General features: G+C 37.3%; 1 protein-coding gene across 1 annotated transcript in view; it reads left to right on the forward strand.

Annotated features, from left to right (window-relative positions):
• Bmal2 (basic helix-loop-helix ARNT like 2) overlaps positions 1-13,415 on the forward strand; it is a 76,558-nt gene that overhangs the window by 26,193 nt on the left and 36,950 nt on the right. The window contains exons 2-4 of the mRNA XM_047550499.1: positions 3,375-3,525; positions 5,533-5,634; positions 11,177-11,218. Coding sequence (XP_047406455.1) covers positions 3,375-3,525; positions 5,533-5,634; positions 11,177-11,218 — 295 coding nt within the window. The remainder of the gene's footprint in view (positions 1-3,374; positions 3,526-5,532; positions 5,635-11,176; positions 11,219-13,415) is intronic.

The raw sequence follows: 13,415 nt of genomic DNA on the forward strand, positions 1-13,415 counted from the left end.
TGCAAAAAGTGGTTTCCAAAGTGGTTGTAACAGATTAGTGCCCACCAGCAGAGCAGAGTGCTCCATTGCTCTCAGCGTCCTCAGCAACTTTGATCATTAGATTTCTCCATTGTGGCCATCATGTGTTATTGTATTGGTGCCATTCACTTTGGATCTTCCTGATTACTAATGAGATTGAGTAGCTATTCATTAGTTTCCATAAGCCTGGAACATCTTTCCATTTATTTGGATTTTTTTTTTTTTTTTTTTTTTTTTCTGTTTTTGTACTGGGGTTTGAATTCGGGCAATTTACCACTGAGTTTCATCCCCAGCCCTTTTTATTTTTTATTTTGAGATAGGGTCTTGCCAAGTTGCTGAGCTGACCTCGAACATGGATCCTTTTGTCTTATCTTCCAGAGTAGCTGGGATTATGGGCATGTGCCACCATGCCTGATTCATTTATTTGAATTTTTAAAAATTATTGTTTTGTATTTTTGTGGTGCTGGGATCGAACCCAGGGCCATTATGCATGCTAGGCAAGCAGCTCTACCACCAAGCTATATCCTTAGCCCCTTTAAAAATAAAAGTTTTAGATAAAATTTTTATTTCTACATAAAGATTGAGTATTTATTCTTTAGGTACTATTTTTTGAAGTTATTATAAATTGTATCTTTCAAATATAATTTTCTAATAGTTATTGTGGATAGAAAGGAAGTTAATTTTTATATATTAATTTTACAGTTAGCCAACTGGCTACATCTCCAGTTTTTATATGTTGATTATTTTTTATTTTCTGTACAATCATTGTAATTTCCCAGGAATAGCAAAAATTTTTTGCTCACATTCCTGTTTTTATACCTCACTTATTTTTCGTGACTTACTCCACTGGCGGGTCTTCTAATGTAGTGTTTCAAAAGGGTGTGCTTTTTTCTGATCTTTTTTTCCCTCAGTGCTGGGACTGAACTCAGGTCTTAAGCAATTGTTTCTCATCTTAAAACACTTTCAGTGTTTCTTCACTATTATCTCTGTATCTATTGAGATGGTTGAAATGTTCATCGATTTTTTTTTTTTCCTTAAGTTGGTTATTCTGGTAAATTATTTTCATTAGTTTACTAATATTAAGTCACCCTTGCATTCCTGATAAAATTCTTATCCATAATGGATTTTTTTGTTTTAATACATTTCTGAATTTGGTTTGCTGACGTTAAGATTCTTGTGTCTTTGCTCATGAATGGGATAATTTCCTCTATTGTACTATCATTGTTAGGTTTTAATAACGAAATTATGTAAACCTTATTAAAAAAGGTGGAGAGCCAGGGTAATCCTTCTGTTTTTGTATATTGGAATAGTTTGTGTAAGAAAGAATATAGGAATATTTGGGGTTGTTTTTTGCTTCAATTTTGGTAAGTTAGGAATTTTTCCTTTCCATCCAAATTTTCAACTATTTAGCAAATTGTTCATGAGATTATCTTTTAAATATAAAGAACATCTAAAAAAGTTGTGACTCTACCTTCATTCCTATCTTTATTTGCTCTTTTTTATATTTCTTTAAAAATTTCCTGGGCTGGGGATATAGCTCAGTTGGTAGAGTGCTTGCCTCGCAAGCATAAGGCCCTGGGTTTATATCCCCAGCCCCACCAAAAAAAAAAAAAAAAATTTCCTATAAAATTATTAGAGTTTTTAATCTTTTGGAAAAACCAATGTTTGCTTTTTAAAAAATCTTCATTCTTGTCTGCTTATTTTGTTTCATTATTCCTGGTCTTAATATTATGATTACCTTTCTTCTAATTCATGAATTTATTTTATAGATCTTTTTCTAATTTCTTAAAATAGTAGCTCATAAAATTTCAATCTTCTTTTTAAAACACTTAGGGTTAAAATTTTCCTCTAAGTAATACTTTTTGCATTTCCACACATTTTGATATATAATAATTTACATTTATTTAGTTCCAAATATTTTGTAACTTTAAAATTCTTCCTTGTCCTGTGAGTTGTTTGTAATATTTCTAATTTTCCAAAAATGTAGGGATTTTCTGGTTATCTTTCCATTACTGATTTCTGTAATTTCTAGTGTTATTACATGGTAGTCAGAAAACATTTTATGTATGATAGCAATTTTTTGAGATTCTTGAGACTTGAGCATTTTGGTCCCATATATTGCCAGTTTTTACAAATGCCCTCTGGGTGTCCTGAAACAAGCAACACTAGATTTTGAAACTCTAAGGTTCTGTGTCTATGATATCATTCTTGTCCATCATGTAGATCACATCTTCTATATCGTATTTTCTTAATGCTTAGTTTATCAGCTGTTCTTAGAGATGTGTTAAGAATCTCACCATATTTGGGCTGGGGAGATAGCTCAGTTGGTAGAGTGCTTGCCTTACAAGCACAAGGCCCTGGGTTCAATCCACAGTACCGCCAAAAAAAAAAAAAAAAAAAGAATCTCACCATATTTGAGATTTACTGCATTTTTCTTGTAAATGTTGTTTATATTTTCAGTCTATTTTGTTAGGTACAAATGAGTTTAAACTTGTAAAATCCATCTTAATATGAAAAATAGAGTCTTTAGGGAGGCCCATGTTTGGTCTACTAATCATTTCTGGTTCATTAATTCTGATTTTTACATTTTATAAAATATCGAATAGGGTACACTAGAAACAAAAATGATTTTACTGTCATATTTGGCAATTTAGGGTTAAAAAATACATCACTTGACTTTATTAACTCATTTCTGGTATACTAGCCAAAAGAAATAACCAGAAGTAGGTAAAAAGCTTTATGTACCAAACTATATATTATCTGTGGCAAATAAGTTAAATGAAAGCAAACAGATTCTAACAATAGGAGAGTGGTTAAGTAACTATGAACTGGCACATGGTGATATCTGTAGACATTAAAATAATTTATAATGATTTGTAATAACTCTGGAAAGTTATGTCACAATAATATGTAAATTCCAAGACTGTACTTTGATTTCAGTTATTTTAATGACAACTATAGAAAAAGTTCTAAAAGGAAATATCTCAAACAAGCATTGGCCCATTAATATGTACATTTTTTTTGTTTTTATGTAGCAGTTAAAAATAAAAATAGTAACATGGATTGGTAAAATTTGGTTTTCCTCTTCTACTTTTTTTGTATTTTCCATATTTTCTACAATATTCAAATTTCCTGTACAATTATATAGGGAAAAGTAAACTTAAAAACATGGATGAATAAGTATGTTCTAACTAATGTTCGAATGTACCTAATGAGTCTTTCATTGTTATGTTGTTCTGAGCTGATATTTTTAAAACATCAAGACAGAAAAGTTCTTTAAATTGTGAGATACAGTGATATATAAAGCACCAATCAGTGTTTAAAATATGTGTCTTACTGTTCTTTGTGTCTTGTAGGTAAAGTGTTGCTGGAGGAGAACCAGGGCCTTGCTCCTGTGGTTTCCAGTCACGTGAACCCAGGGGTAAAACCAGCAGTGGTTGGGTCCTTCAGCTCACACATGATGGAGTTTCCAAGAAAACGCAAAGGAAGTGATTCAGACCCATCCCAGTAAGTGGACTGTTGTTCTAATCCCATGGAATCTTTGACATAGGAAAAAGAGAATAAGATTGCTATTTAAATTACTATTTCTAAATACTGTATTTCATTGCATAATCATCACCACTGCATTACTATATAGTCACAAGTATTTGCGCATCCTAATCTTACAGTAAGGACAGTTTAGTAATAAATAAATATTTTTTGTGTGGTGATAAATAATTTTAAAATAATACTGGCACCGTTTTTTTTAAACTTCATATAATGGTCGCACCCTACTTTTTTGCCAAAAAAAGTTGGCACAAAAACTGTGAAGACTATGCCAAGAAATAAAGTACATAGTAAAATGATTTTCTACCCAACTGCTACATTGAGTGGCATGGAACTTCTCTATCCAACTCTGATGAGTATTAGATATCTAGGAGGGACAACTGAGCCTGAAAGAGCTGTAGGTGCATGAGGTTAATTTGCTTAACGTTTATGGTCGCAGCTAGATACTTGTCTTCTTTATTGAAATACTAACCACAAGAACATCTTCTTGTATATTTGGCTTAAATTAATAAATACCACTTATCACTTTACTCATCATTTATATAATAACCAATCAATCCTTGGTTATCTGTGGTCAGTTTAATCAGATAAAACTCATTTCCATATTTGTTAAGCCATATGGATAGGAAGGTCAATGAGAATTCTTACTATGTCCTTATTTATTTTTGTCATCTACTGCAGCTTGTAGCCTGAAATATTCTTTAGTGACTTCCCTAAAGCTACAGCTTATATGGTGAAAACATTAGGACAAAATAGAGGTAACAGCTCGTTTATGATTAAAGCAAAATAAAGTTAGCAACTCTTAGGCTGGCACTTCCATAGGTGTGAAAGTTGATGGTGGTTCCCCACCTTAAGTGAAGGGGACAGTTCTGAGTTGGGACAAGATGAGGAATAATGCAGCATCCCAGCTCTTTTTGACTTCGTTCTTCCCAGTTTGCTTCATAATTTAGCTATAGTTCTCAAGACAGAAGGAGTATGATTCAAATGTAAGGACCAAAGCACTTCCCAAGTCAGGTATAAATGATTGGAAGATTTTCTGCTGATTTTGGTTGTCTGTTCTCTTGGGCTCTTCCATTAAGGTGATGCTCAGGAAAGCTGCAGTGACCCAGTGACAGTCTGTCTAGCGCTGTCGGCTGTTTTTAATCCTAAGTTATCAATCCATAGTACCCACTCATCCTGAGCTGAACGTGACTTAGTCCTTTTTATTTCTTCCTTTCATCTTCAGAATTATAAGCACTCCTGTACATTCTTATCACCTCAGTTGAAGTGGGAACCCTGAGTAGCAGAGGTACCAGTGTTTCTCACCACCTACAGGGCATGGTAGAGGTCTTAGGTGATTTTGGGGGTAATAGGAAAGTAGTTGTTTCCAGGGGAAAAATCAGAAACATGAAAAGTACTGCCAGATTGATATTTGTTTTTTTTTTTCTGTCAGCAGGCAGCACTAAAGATTATTTACTTAACTGTCCATGTTGTAGAAAATGAAGAACCTAGGACTCAGAAATGTTAGCATGAGGTGAATTTGCTTCATGTTTATGATCACAGCGAGATACCTGCCTTTTTTTTTTTGGCGCCAAGGATTGAACTCAGAGGTGCTTTAACCACTGAGCCACATGCCCAGACCTCTTTATTTTTTATTTTGAGATAGTGAGGCTGTAAGTAACCTAATGAGACCCTAAGTTGCTGAGGCTGGTTTTGAACCTGCGATTCCCCCTGCCTCAGCCTCCCAAGCCACTGGGATCACAATCATGTGCCTCTGTGCCCAGTGATATTTGCCTTCTTTATCAAAATACCCAACCATGAGGAGAACATTACACATAGATTAGAAAGTCTGATTCTGAATGGGGCATTTCTTTACCATGCCTGGTCTCCCATCCGTCTGCTCCTGGATGGGGTCGGGTGACCTGTAACTATCATGCTGTTTCCCAGCATGTCTGGGTAGGGGGTGACCCAAGGCCTCCTTCCTTCCAGGTCAGAAATCATGACAGAAAAAATGATGGAAAAGCTTTCTCAGAATCCCTTTACCTATCTTCTTTCAACAAAGATAGAAATATCAGCACCCAGTGGCAGCAGGTAAGTTCTGGACTATGGTTTGACATATTCCCTCCCCTACTGAGAGGCTGTGTGGTGGCATTGGAAGTGTTCATGCCCCTGATTTGCTCTCTATCCCACAACTTCTCTGTTCTGCTTCAGTCCTTTTATCCCACCATTTTCTGTGCCCTCTAATGAAGTGATGGACTTCAAAGTACTTTATGGACTTTGTAAAGTGCTGATTATACAGTATCTTTTCCAGAGATTTGGGGAAGCCAGTCAGTAGAAATGAGCCTGATTTCATTAAGATAGCCTCAGAGTGTTTAATTTTTTCATTTAATTTATTTTAATTTTTAGTGGTACTGAAATTTAAATCCAGGGCCTTATGCATGCTAGATAAGTGCTCTAACACTGAGTAAAACCCCCAGGCAAAGGGTATTTACTTTCTTTTTTAGAAAAGAAGAGTATGAGAACCATCAGCCTTTCTGTGGCACTGTTGGTTTTGAACAGAGAGCTGAGTCTTTAAAAGGATCTTTAATGAAGATTCTGTGGAATGTAGTCATTAAGTGTTTATTGAGAAACTACCATGACATCCAGGAGAGAGAATAGAAAAATGAGTAAGACACAAGGAACTTACATAAACTGGAAAGATATTAATCATGTTATTCTTCGTAACTGTTGTAATAGTGACCTGGGGTATGTGACAACAGAGAAAGCTGGGCATTTAAGGAAGATTGGGATCAGGATTGAGGACAGCCTCCTGGAGAAGTTGACAAGCTGTTTCAAGTAGAGTAGAAATGAGCCTACAGAGCAGGAATGGAGAAGGCATTTTAGGTAGAAGAGCGGGCATGAAGTACAGGGCATGAAATAGTGTCCTGATGAGCAGGAAAGAGGGGTTTCCAGAGTAGAGGGTGCACACAGGTGGGAGAGCAATGAGATTTGAGGGATGAACAGGGATGAGGTCAGGAAGTTCTGCTGAACTTGAGAACCTAAAAATCACCTTGAATGCGAAAGGAAACTGAAAAATTTTAAACATGAGACAAACTTGATCAGATTTACATTTTTTAAAAAGAAGTTGCTTGCCTCTGCCCTTCCCACCCCACCCTACTCTTGTGGGTACACACACACACACACACACACACACACACACGCACACATACATCATGAAATTTGCCCTTTGAACCACTTTAAGTGTAAAGTTCATTGGCATCGGTTACATTCACAGTGTTATGAACCATCAATCACTGGTTAGTCCCCAAGCTTTTTCATCACCTCAAACAAAAACTGAACCAACTCAACAGTAAGTTCCCATCCATCCCTTCCTCCCAGGCCCAGCTTTCTGGCTCTATCAGTTGGCCTAGTTTTACATATTTCACACACATGAAATCAAGTGATGTTTGTCCTTGGGTGTCTGGCTTCTTTCACTTAGTGTAATGTCTTCAGGGTTTGCCATGTCGTCATATGTATCAGAATTTCATTTTCCTGAAGAGCTGGATCATAATCCATTGTATGTGTGTACTACCACATTTTATTTATCCAGTTATCTGTTCATGGACTCGGGTTATTTCCACTTTGGGGCTCTTGTGAATAGTGCTGCTATGGACAAAAGTACCAGTGTGAGTCCCTGCTTTTAGTTCTTTTGGGTATTTACCTGGGACTGAGGTGTTGGGTCATTTGGTAGTTTCAATTCGTTTGTATAATTGTTTCATTTTTAAGGAACTGCTAAACTGTTTTTCACAGTGGCTATGTAATTTTGCATCCCTACCAGCAGTGTACAAGTATTCCAGTATCTTCACATCCTCACTGATATAAGTATTTTCATTTTTTTTTTTATTACAACCATCCTAATAGGTGTGAAGTATGCAGACTGACATTCTCAAAGAATCACTCAGGAATAGTGTGGAGGTTAGGTGGAAGGAGAAAAACCAGCAGGCAGAGAGAACAGCTCGAGAAGAAGCTTTTGCTGTGAATTAGGTTTTCTGAGCATTAGTCTAAGAGAGTGGCCCTGGACAGGAAGGGTATTGAAGGAAAGGACTGTGGCACATTTGCACAACTGAATTTCTTTTTTTTTTTTTTTTTTTTTTTTTTTTTTTTTTACGTTTACATAGGGTAATGATGTTTATTTTATTTTTCCCCTCCCCCCCACCCCTCCCACCACAACTGAATTTCTGAAGCCTCTTGACTATTGGTTGGGAGGGAGGGACTATAAAAAGTGTCTACATTTTCTGACTTGAGCTCCTTGATGGAAGGTGGGTTTTTCATTCACCAGGACTGAAGGAAAAGGAGTTTAGTTTTGTATACACTAAGAATGGGATGTTTGTGGAACTTTCAGGTAGGCAGTTAGACATGTAGGTCTGGAACTCAGGGTTGAGGCTGGACCTGGAGATAAGATTCAGATGTCATTATTGTATAAGAAATAATGAAGTGACAGGCATGGGTGACACCACTAGGAGAAGTGTGTGGAGTGGAAGAGCAGGGAGCTGACGATGTACCCTAAAGACAGTGAAAGGAGGAAAGCATACCCCAAACATGAGAAGGCGTGGTTCTGAGTGGGGACGCAGTCGCAGGAGCCAAAGAAGCACGTTTCAAGAAGAGGAACCCATGAACAGTGACAAATTTGGAAAATGTTTTGAGATTACTTCTGACTTCATTTGTTTGGTAGAATGACTTCATTTTATTCAAAATGTAGCATAAATTGTTTTCAAGGAGACCTTGCAACTGTGTTTTAAAATAATTGTGTTATTGTTGTGTAAGATGCCACACTAAGAAAATGCATCCCAAGTAATGAGAACATTATTAATAATCAGAAAGATTATTAAAATACATTTGTGTGAAAAATTATGACTATAGATCCAATGCCAGCATGAAAAAATACACAAATAGCAAATTTGCTAATTATCTAGGTTGGTGCTACACACAAATGGATTGTTCAAGATCTTGCCTTTGTCCTATTCCGCCAGAGACCAATAGATAAAAGTGTATTTGGATTTCATCATTAGAGTGTATTTGAATTTTGCTAAGGAGATGAGTTTGCTCAGTGGGTTCATTTACTAAAATCCCAATAATCAAAGTGAAAACATGATTTTAAAAACCTGAGGCCTACGTTTTGAAATTGAAGTTATGGATGTGTATATTAATTCCAGGCCGTTAGGAAGAAAATCATTCACCTGTATAATTAACTTTCTGTTCTATTCATTTAATATGAATGAAGTCAGGTTTTAAAGAGAAGCAGGGAAAGAAGCTGACAATCTGACCCTCTCAGATTGCTAAACAGCAATTGCTAACAGATTTTATTTGGAGCTACCACACTGTAGAGTGACAGCGATGAGAGAAACAGCAAGTATCATGGCAAGGACCTGTGCCAGTGCAGAGTGAGCTTCACTTGGCTGCTTATAGTTACAGGACCTTGAGCAGCAACTATAGCCTCAGTCTTGATTCCTTCATCTATAAAATGGGGACAGTAATAACTGCACTGTGTTGTGAGAATCAAGTAACATGTGGAAATATGTTTGAAAAAAATGTTCTTTATTTAAAAATGAGAAGGAGAAGTACCATTTGATTAAGCTTCTCAGTGGTCTCTTTTTTTTTTTTTTTTTTTTTTTTTGCAATGCTAGGGGTTGGGTATCAAACCCTGAGCCTCAAACATGCTAGGCAAATCTCCCTCTGAGCCACAGCCCCAGTCCTTTAGTAATACTTTTTATTTTAAGCATCTCTTCTTAAATGTGATTAAATTTTCTAGAGAGAGTATTATCTTAAAAAGAAAAACATTAAAAATTCAAATAAAAGAGTTCAAGTAAATAAAAGAGTTCAAAGATAGCTCAAACTTTTTTTAAAGCCTGGAAAATGATCAGTATTATATCTTTCAAGAGGGAAATTCTCTAAGGTAACTCAGAAACCTTAAAATAGCTCTCTATAAATGGTACTTCTAGGAATTTATCTTAGGAGAATAATCAAAGATATACTCACCACAATATTATTGGCCATATCATTTACAGTGTTAAAAATATTAGAATACTGACATATCCAATAATAGCAAATGATTAAGTATGGTATAGCTAATCAATGGGTCACTATTTATTTCAAATCATGTTCCTTAAGCATATTTGAAACTCTAGGAAAATATTCATTTTATAGTGTTAAGTGAAAAAAGATAAGACCCAAAAAGTTATACACTGTGATCTGAATTCTGCTTATTATTTGTAGATTATCCAGAAATATCTACACAACTCCATCTCTCTCACACACACACACACACACACACACACACACACCATGGCTAAGTTAAATAATCAGAGCTGGGGTTTTTTTTTGGGTGGGTGGTACTGGGGAATGAACTCAGGGGCACTTAGCCACTGAGCCACATCCTCAGCCCAATTTTGTATTTTATTTAGAGACAGGGTCTCACTGAGTTGCTTAGCACCTTGCTTTTGCTGAGGCTGGCTTTGAACTCTCGATCCTCCTGCCTCAGTCTCCAGCTGCTGGCATTATAAGCGTGTGCCACCACGTCCAGCTCAGAGCTAGTTTTATATGCATATTTACATGTTTAGGAAAGAGATTGGAAGGAGACACATAAAGCAAGATGATAGATTTGGAAGTGCGTGTATGTGTGTGTGTGTGTGTGTGTGTGTGTATTTCTTCATTTTTGTTTTTTAAAATTATTTATTTTTTAACCAGGGATTGAACTCGGGATGCTTAACCACTGCGCAACAACCCTAGCTTTTTTTAAATTTATTTTTATTTTTATTTTTTTGAGAGAGGGTCTTGCTGAGTTGCTAAGGCTGGCTTTGAACTTGTGATCCTCCTGCCTCTCCTTCCCAATTGAGCTGCTAGGAATGCAGGAGTGTACCACTACTCCTGGCTTGGAAATGTATTTTTTAATACATATTTTTAAAAACTGCTTAACTTGCATAATTTTTTAATGTTGAGTGAAATCGATGTATTTCACTTAGTGATGAACTGGTGATGCCAGGGACTGTGCTAATGTGAAAATCAATATTAGAAGTGATCAGAGTTTCCAGTTTCCTGCTACATCTTATTATCCAGATAGATGATTAGACAAAAAAGTTATTTTTGTTTGAAGGTCTGAGATTCTTAATGTATTCTCAGACTGTTTTAATACTGCTATCAAAAAGTTTTTTGTTAAATCAGCAATTATTTTATAAAGAAGTACGCTTTTTATAATTTTTTTTTCCCCCAGTGCTGGGAATGTAACCCAGAGCATTCAGTCCTGGTAGGCAGGTGCCTTACCACTGAGCTGCATACCTAGTCCTGTGTCTATAAAAATTTTTATTCTTTCTCAAGATTGGCTTGAGATTATTTCCAAGTAGCACACCAGTTATTGTTCACTGTCAGTTAACTTTGGTCCTTTTACCCTGGTGTGGATGGCGTGGCCCAGCAGCTTCGGTAGGAAAGCAGCTCGTGTGATGTAGTGATCATTCAGGTTCTTAGGTGTTCAAGGTGGCATTTATAACTGAAGCTTTCATAGGAATTGGGATGATCATCTTACTCTCACACTTATTTCTCTCTCAAGAATTACAGGAGAGCTATTTCACGTAGTCTGACATTTTATCCTGCTCTTTTGTAGAATGGAAGATGGTGAACAACAAGTAAAAGTGAAGTCCTTCAGGTACATTGGATTGTGAGATGGTACATGGTGGGTAGAAAAGGTCCCCCCACACCTTAGCTAAACTAAAAACAACATGAAGATAGAACCCAGTCGTGAATTCCAGGTTTGCCTCACTTGATGTGCTCTGAAAGCAATGTTATCAGTGAGCTGTTACCTTTCTATCTACATGAATAGCATTTTGACTTTTGTGCCTTTAAATCTCTCTTAGAATAACTGTTTATCAAAAACAATGATTAGTTTCTTTAAGTACTGGAGAACAGCAGATTCATGCTATGAACAAATCAAAATTGCATCGGAAGAGCACCTGATGTTAGAAACCCTTCATCATAACCCTTTTATCATTTCCACATATTCTTTTTTTGTGGGGGTGGGTGGCAGGTACCGGGGATTGAACTCAGGGGCGCTTAACCACTAAACCACATCCCCAGCCCTTTTTTGTATTTTATTTAGAGACAGGGTCTTGTTGAGTTGCCTGGGGCCTCTCAAAGTTGCTGAGGGTGGCTCTGAACTCACAATCCTCCTGCCTCAGCCTCCTGAACTGCTGGGATTACAGGCATGTGCCCAGCTCCACATATTCTTTAAGCAACAAAATTGTTTTCTACAATTTGCATTTTTTCTATTTAGTCTGTTTTCTGACTTGATTCTACAAAACACTTGCATAGTTCATGGTAGCAGTTGCTTTACTTAGAAATGAGCACTGATAAATTATCGATGAAAGAACCAACCCCTTGATAAGTACACCTTTCCTTAATAAAACCCCCAGAAATCTTTTCAGGTACAGCTCCTTCAAGTAAACTGCCTCGTTCAGAGCTGGTAATTTGCCTCCCTCGGAGTTTCTAGCACCTGTGTCCCTCTTCATTGCTCTCCAGGGTGGTCCTGTGCCCACCTGGCATTCATCTCCCTCCAGGCCAATGCAGCTGCCCATTTTGATGGGTAACTCTGGGACAAAGAGGTGATCGTTCTCACATGAGAATGACTACAACATTCTTTAATTCGGAAAAATTTAATCTAAAAGTTGCTGATGAATAGATCAGAGAAGGAGTAGATAACTACATTTTGTGTAAATGTGTCCCCAGAGTGGCGTTGCTAAGGTGAGTGACTGGGAGTGGCGTGTTAGCTCTGGCAGGTCTCTGTCAGTGCCCTCCCCACTGTCCCCCAACCCCTGGAAATCTGGGAAAATTACCTTTTTCCATTTGATTAAAAGTCTCTATAAAAACAGATTAGGGCAAGCCTCCCACTTTTCCTCTTTCCTATGAAATTGCTCCTCCTCCCCAAATTCTTCTTATGTGGCATTTCCGGAGTTACCACAATCTGAGTATTGTAGGAGAAACAGATCTGTGTTTAGAGCAAAATATTGGAAATAAAACAGCATAATTCTTGAAATCTAAGATTTCCATTTTTTTGGTATATTTTATCATCTGCAGCAATGTCTTATCATCTGTGACATATTCCTGCTAATTGAGGGTATTTTTCTTCCCTTGTGAGTGCGTCTTACAGTTGATGGTATCTAAGATGTGATAACCTGTGGCAGTGGTATTAAAGGCACTGAGGTAGCTGAGAAAGGGAATGGTTGATCATGCGGTAGTCAGAGAAGGCTTTCCAGAAGAATGAGTGAGCTTGGTTTTGAAAATAGGTTTTTGTTGTTGTTGTTGTTTGTTTTTTAAGAATGTAGCAGGCAAAGCAAACACATTCCAAGCCTGGTGAAGAGTGAGCTGTGGAAGAGGTGTGTGACTGTGGCAGGTGTTTTGGGCATTGCTGCCCTATGATGTTTGGAGCTGTCAGGAAAAGAGGCGGAAAGATGGAACTGGAGAGGAAGGCATGAACCAGGTTGTGAAGGATCTCGGAATGGAATCAGGGAGCTTGGCTCTTCCTCTGGGGCACTGCAAATGGGCTTAGAGGATTAGGAAGATGACTTCTGGAAGATCTTTGTAATAGGCTGGAAGAGGGAAACACTGGAAAACGGAACATTTGTTTAAAAAGCTTTTGGGGTCATGCAAAAACTTAAAGTAAGGCAGTAACAGAGGGGCTGCCCTGGGTATGGAACCCAGGGCCTCGAGCATGCTAGGACAGTGTTCTACCACTGAGCTATATCCCCAACCCGAGAAACAGGAATTCTGTGAGTGCTTTTCCTGTTGCCAGCAGCTCCTTCCTTTTCCCTAAATGGCACCTGCATAGCCAGAGTTGCCTGGCTCACTAT

Source organism: Sciurus carolinensis, chromosome 4 (assembly GCF_902686445.1).
Source record: "Sciurus carolinensis chromosome 4, mSciCar1.2, whole genome shotgun sequence".
NCBI classification, from domain to species: domain Eukaryota; kingdom Metazoa; phylum Chordata; class Mammalia; order Rodentia; family Sciuridae; genus Sciurus; species Sciurus carolinensis.